Source organism: Calonectris borealis, chromosome 7 (genome assembly GCF_964195595.1).
Source record: "Calonectris borealis chromosome 7, bCalBor7.hap1.2, whole genome shotgun sequence".
Taxonomy (NCBI): Eukaryota; Metazoa; Chordata; class Aves; order Procellariiformes; family Procellariidae; genus Calonectris; species Calonectris borealis.
The window spans coordinates 20,862,248-20,869,052 of record NC_134318.1 but is presented as its reverse complement, the minus strand read 5'-3'; the positions used below and the strand labels follow the sequence as shown (position 1 = coordinate 20,869,052).

Below are 6,805 nucleotides of genomic sequence, written 5' to 3'. Positions count from 1 at the left end.
ATCATGATACTTTGTGGCATCTCTGAGCAAATAAGGAGGCATCAGGTAATTTACAGTGGAAATGGGGTGGATTTGAGTAGATCTGGGAGTTACGCATTAGGGATGGCAGCTCAGAACTAGTCAGGTGGACAGAATAATGCAGGGCAGCAGATCTGATTGAGAAAGCTCAGGATAAGGTGGGCTAGCACTGGAGTTGGGGCGTCAGAAAAGAAATTGGATCTGTCATTGTGCTAATGAATGCATTTGTGCTAATAAGTGTATTAAGTGCTAATACTGTCCAAACACAATAGCTCAGCAGACAGGAGTAAGTTTGAACCAACTGCAGTCTTAGCAAACTGGTTAGTTTCACTACTAAAGTTAAAGTGGGGGTGCCTTAACTTTTAAGGTGCCTCCAATTAAATTGGAGTTTAAGGAGGTCGGGGTGAGACAGCTGAGAATAAACTGTGGTAGGTGAGGGTATTATGAAGTCGTATGAGAAGAACTGGGGCATTCAGGATAAACTTGAGTGAATATACGGGAATTTACCTGAAAGCTGGATCCAAGCAGTTCAGAAAGACATGGATATCAACTTTTTTAATTTCTCTCAATACAACTGATTTCTTAGCCTCATCCCCTAATTGTTTTTTAGGCAGTGTCTGGAGGTTTTACACAGATACTCCAGAAAGCGAAGGATCCATGGTGTAATTTCTCACCTCTTAAAGAGGTATTTAAGACAACAATCTCATTTTAAGGGTGTATTTTATGAGAGCATTATTAGCATCGTATTTAATTGTGGCATAGCATTTACTGTAGTATGATAACTGGCCCTTACTCCAGTTGTGATATAGATTCTTTTCAAAACAAATACTAATAGTTTAATCTAATCTAATAGTTTAATCTCTGTGGTTCATTTTGATTTTGACTAGCTGAAATGCAGGCTAGGATTCAGCTTTAACTATGTTGATCCAGTAAATTAGTTGTAAATGGAGTTAGAATTTTACCTGTTCTTTATAGTTGTACATTCTGGATTCACAGTGAAACACCTGTGGGGTTCACTCGTCAGTGTGTTGAGGGAATTGGGTTTCTGACTGTCCCCATGAAGTCGGAACTTCTATCCCATCCATTAGTGTGTCAGTGCTATCAGCTGTACAAAATACAGGCTATAGAGAGACCTTGGCTATTGAGTAGCACACCTCTTCTGTAGTTCCACATTCTCCCTTAAAACAAATGTTCGTGTCTTGCTTCAGACATCTCTGCATGGTGTGTGCAGACACCATCACGTAGGTTATTCTGTCTGCTCGGGAATTTCTTAGGCTGATGCTCCAGTCCCGGGCTGAATGCCAACAAAAGAAATTCTAATGCAGACAACAGTAACTGACAGGAAGCTATTACAATTCTCCTTGTGTAGCTTGCCTTTCTCTTTCCAGCCTGCCCCCCATTTTTCTTGGAATTACTTAAAAGAGAGATCAGCTTTTGAAGGTGACTGTACCTGAAGGTGCTGCCACCATTAGCTAATGTAATTTGGAAAAAGGGAGTTTGATTTACAGGGAGCGCAGTTCAGCTTCTCTCATGTCCTACTGTTTGCATCTTTCCCTTTTATTGTGCAAGTCTGGTTAGTAATTGCAGCAGGCAAACGCCGCAGAGAAAAGTGGGTATCAGTAGGGGTAACTAGAAGAGGCAAAAACAAGAGTAGCTGAACCTCACGTGAACTAGAATACTGAAAAGTACTTCATCTCCCTGACTTGAATTTGCAAGATTTCTAATGTTAAGAGTTGCAGGATGCAAGCCCTCTAGCCTAATTTGAAGGTGTCAGCTTGTTTTTCTTCTCCATTGGTAGCCAAGCTAGAATGATAGCTCATTTCCTGTCCCATCAGAGAAAATGGAAGTAGAGAAACATCCCTCTGACCAAAAATAATTATAGAATCAGGCATACCAGCATATATATTAAATCTGCAGATGCAGTAAATTCTAGTATTGATAATGAGAATACTCTGGTGTAGGTCTGGTGATGTTTAAATTAAGGTACAAAACTTCCAATGTCTTGTTAACTTCCTTGACTGGGCAGAGGCAAGTGGAGTGCTTTTTTTTTTTAATGTCCATAGCTAGGAGATTGAATATATTCTTTTCATCCAAAGCAATGTGCTTTGCACAATTTGCAAAGCAATGCAAAAAATTGTTCCAATGTTCCTATGGAAGAAAACTGATTCTTCCCACGTCCACCAGTGCACAAGGGAAATTGCTGGTGCCTGAAGGAGCCCTGATACGGTGATGAGATGGCTTATTCAGTGAGCACTATATGACAAGCATCTGAGTATTTTAGGTCCCCAGTCCAATGTCTAACTCGTCAGTTCTCTACATCTACCTTGTCCCTCACGCTGCGCAGGAATCTGTTTGTACCCCAGCCCTTGAAACATTACTGTGCCCTCTGTATTACCTGTCACTTTCAGTGGGGACATAAGGGCTACAGAATCAGCCAAATGAGTTGAGGACTTCCAGGGATTTAAATCCTACACTAGGAAAGCAACTTCTGGCAACGATGGGATTCTCCACTACCGAGTATGAGGCTGTGAGACCACCACTACCATTGCGGAAGCAGCAGTTTCAGTATCTTCTTGGAAGAGAGGGAGGAGCGTCAGTAAACAATGCGGAAGAGATCCATGTAATGGAGAGAGGTGAAGGGCTGAGAGCGGAGTGGTGCTGGGATTCAAGCACCAAGAAAAGTTTCCATACAGTTACAAAAGAATTCCTGATGTTCCATTTGAATTATTTGAAACAATCACGATTTCTTCTGCTCTGGCGCGTACGCTCCTTCAGTGGTTAGCTGTGCTGCAGGAAAGGTTCTGAGGTGTGACTTGCTACAGTTGTCATCGGGTGGTTCCCTGTAACGCAGAAACTGTGAGAAGTTACTTAATTTCCAACGGCCTTTGCCTGGACAACGGCGTGGGGGAGGAAAAACGAGGTTACACCACGACCGGAGGGATTTGCCGTTTAACGGAATGACGACGTTACCTACCGGCAGCCGCACCCGGGCTCCCGGCGGATGCACGTTTACGTCGCAGCCCCGGGGCGCGGTGGGCATCCCGAGCCCCAGCACAGCCGCCGCAGCCGGGCGCACGCTCTCGCGCCGCAACGCTCCCGCGCGGCGGCGGCGGCACCAGGGCGGGCCGCACGCGCCGGGCGGCGCAGGCGCCCGCCGGCTGGGCGGGGCCCGGGCCCCGCTCACTGTACGGCCTGTCGCAAAGAGCATGGCGGCGCCCGTCTACCCGGCCTGGGTCACCCGCTGGGTCTCCGGGCAGTGGCGGCAGAAGAAGCGGCCCCCGGTTATCCGCCCGACCCGGCCGCTGGTGCTGGCCAACGAGGTAGCGAACCGCAGGGAGCAGGCGGGAGGTGAGTTGCCGCCGCCAGGCCGTTAAACGTCCCCTCACCGGGGAGTAAAGGGCCGGGGATGGGGGCCCCCAGCCCCTGTGGGGTAGGCCTGCCGCCGGTGGGGCCCTCCGGCGTTGTCCCCGGGCGCTGGCCCACAGCTCTCCTGCGGCTTTACCCTGGGAAGGGTCGAGTTGACACGCGGAAGCGCCTTGTGCTTGCAGGGCAGCAGAGGGGAAAGGGTCTGGCTTGTGCCATAGAACTTGCACACGGGTTCTTTTGGAAAGATTACTTTCTCATACAACCACCCTAAATTTGCGTCTTGTGATATTCCGTATGTGAATCACACATGTAAAATACTTTGTTACATCTCAACATAGTATTTATCTTAAGAATTCAATCAGATGTTAGGTGGCAGCAATGGTGCTAATCTTTGTGCTAGCAACATCTTCTCTACACAAAACAAAGATGAGATCTTTACTTTAGTGTTGTTTTTTCTCACCTGCCCCTACCCCATCTTCTCTCTGGAGGTTTATGCACTGTGGAGGCTGTTAGCATGAAATCCCAAACACCTGACATTTTTGGTTGTGTTTTTTCCTTCTAGAGGCGTCGTGTATTACGGAGATGTCAGTAATGATGGCCTGCTGGAAACAGCATGACTTCAACGATACAGCTTGTGCCGAGGAGATCCGGATGTTCTACGACTGCGTGGCAAAGGCAGAAGTAATTAAGGCCTCTTTTGTGTTCTTTAAGGCTAATAGTAGGGAAGGAGGAAGCCCCCAATCATTTTTTGTGTGCCAACAATAACAACATTCTCTGAACAATTTGATTTGTGTTGTAACTCATTTGAGCTGTAGGGGAGATGCAGATGATGTAGATCAAACATGCAGTCTGTCCTTTTTGAATGTAGAAGTTAAATTAAATTAGAATTAAGATAAAGGAGTGTAGGAAGGGACTGGATGTTTGGTACATTATAACTAAGGATGAAACAATAGTCACATCCAGTCCTTTTTGTGTTGTCAAATTTGTGAAGTAGAGCTCAGTTGCTGTCAGTTGACCCTAACCTAGGCCATTTGTTTTGATTTCTTCCAGTTTTTAATCACTAACATTTCAGCACCAATGAAGCAATAACATTATTGTTAATAATGACCTCATCGCGCTCTACAACTACCTGAAAGGAGGTTGTAGCGAGGTGGGTGTTGGTCTCTTCTGCCAAGTAACTAGCGATAGGACAAGAGGAAATGGCCTCAAGTTGCGCCAAGGGAGGTTTAGATTGGACATTAGGAGAAATTTCTTTACTGAAAGAGTGGTCAGGCCTTGGAACAGGCTGCCCAGGGAAGTGGTGGAGTCACCATCCCTGGAGGTATTTAAAAGACGTGTGGATGAGGCCCTTAGGGACATGGTGTAGTGGGCATGGTGTGTTGGGTTGACGGTTGGACACGATGATCTTAGAGGTCTTTTCCAACCTGTATGATTCTGTGATTCTATGATTCTAATAACAGTCACTGCTCTTCTCCGTATTACTTGATAGTTCTGAATGAGGGAGAGTACAGTTTGGAGCTGTTAAGTAGAGCAGTGATTTGTGTGGTGCAAGATGTGGATTATATTGTAACTGGGGAGATGTACAGTGTAGGTAAGTTTCAGGAACTGCCCTGATTCATAAAATTAAGAAATAGCTGACTCAGGTACCCATCCAATACCTGCATTGTCTAGACAGTGGGGGAGAGTGGGGGGAATTAGGATTCCCAAATTCCAATCTGTCATGAATCTGTAAATAGCTCTGTGCTTGCAGGGGTGAGGGTGGAGACAAGGTGGTAGAGAAATAACCGGTGGTTTCAGTAGTCCTCATAACAAACAGAATTTTCGGGATACATGAGGTAGTTACAGCTATTCCAGAAATTCTCTGAAAATTAGGAGTTTTTTTAGGTTGTTTCTGACTTTGGAGGCTAGACATTTTCTTGAAAAATAAATTTCATATTGTTTGGAAACTAAAGGTTTCCAGCTATATGATAAATTTGAAATCAAGTCAGTTTCAAAAGTGGACTAAAGGTAAGTACCTGTACTAAACTTATCCTTAAATCGATTTCAGGTTTCCATTTTTTTCAGTAATAGTACCATCATTTAATAAATAGTTATTTACTGTTGCTGTTTGAGAGCATAAATGAAAAATTTTCCACAATTTATTTGGTAGATTACAAAGGAAATAAATGAGTAATAGAAAGTAAAAAGAAAAAATCTTCTGTGTTGTTACTATTAGTTTATAATATTGTTAACTAAGAACATGGAAGAATATCATCTTTGCAAGTTGTCAGTCATTCATTAATTTCACCATTTAAAGGTCATCAGCTTTTGAAAGCCTTGTGATTATTGAGCCAAGTGCTATTATAAGTGTTCCTTAAAGAAATAGCATTCTTCTCAAAGAAACATCCAAGTACAATTAGTAGTAGCCTTTGGGGGTGAGAGTCAACTCAGCAAATAAATAGAGGTAATATTCTGAGGTTTCTTTTTCTGTTTCAGAAGGAGCGCAAGGATCAAAATGAGGAGGACACCCTGTCACCCAGGGGAAACTTAACTTCTAGCGAAGTGAACAAGCTCCTGAGGAGGTTTCCTCAGATCACGCGTTATGTGTAATGTGCTTTACCAAAGGGACCGCAAACAAGCAATTAAAGTTGGAGTCTTTGGCAAAAAGTGAAAAGTAGACTTCAGTGAGTGTTTGATATCAAGTGGTATCTGTCAGCACTGCTGTATGGATCTTGACTGCACCTTTGTTTCCAGAGTGAAAAACACCCATCTTGACCATCAGCTGACTTTGTTCATGAGGTTCTTGGGTCTTGCAGTCTTAGGATTTCTGCAGTGTGTTGTTCAACTCGCCACAGCGTGGAGTCAGGTCCTCTCTGTGAATTAAAATCTTCTAGGAATGCATGTAAATGCCTTTTCTAACAGTTAGGGGGTGACTTTTCCTCAAGCATGAGCTTCCTGCCTAACTTCTGAGCTGCTATCAAAAAGTGCTCAGGCCCAGACATTGAGCCAACTTAAAGTTGATAGTAATCTCATGATTTGTACTCCTACATGTATGTATACACAATTCGGTTCCTCTTGAAATATTTTTAATTCCTGCTGCTGTACAAGAAGGGTGTAAAACGAGGAAGAAATCTCCAGCAAAATACCTTGTTAATACCCAATACATTGGTAAGGATCAAATATAACTTTAACGTAGAAGCTTGTGATTTAGGCCCTCTGATTTGCAGGAGGGACAGCTGTGGTGCCATGTCAGATGAATTATGTTGTTTGTACTATAATAAAATAATGCAAGACTGTTGTTTGGCTTGGGCGACTCATAATCTACAATAAAATGTTCTATTGTTTTGGTAAAAAAACTAAAAGGGGGAGAGAAAGTTCAAGCATGGACTGATACTGAAATAATGTAATTAATTACTAGTTTTGATTTGTTTTTTTTTTCACT

At 43.6% G+C, this 6,805-nt stretch overlaps 1 protein-coding gene across 1 annotated transcript; it reads left to right on the top strand.

Annotated features, from left to right (window-relative positions):
- The first annotated feature begins 3,153 nt into the window (after positions 1-3,153).
- Positions 3,154-6,661, top strand: CHCHD1 (coiled-coil-helix-coiled-coil-helix domain containing 1). The gene is made up of 3 exons (XM_075154460.1): positions 3,154-3,366; positions 3,947-4,065; positions 5,860-6,661. The coding sequence occupies exons 1-3, from the start codon at positions 3,225-3,227 to the stop codon at positions 5,971-5,973; spliced, it is 375 nt and encodes a 124-aa protein (XP_075010561.1). The 5' UTR covers positions 3,154-3,224; the 3' UTR covers positions 5,974-6,661.
- Positions 6,662-6,805: the final 144 nt, after the last annotated feature.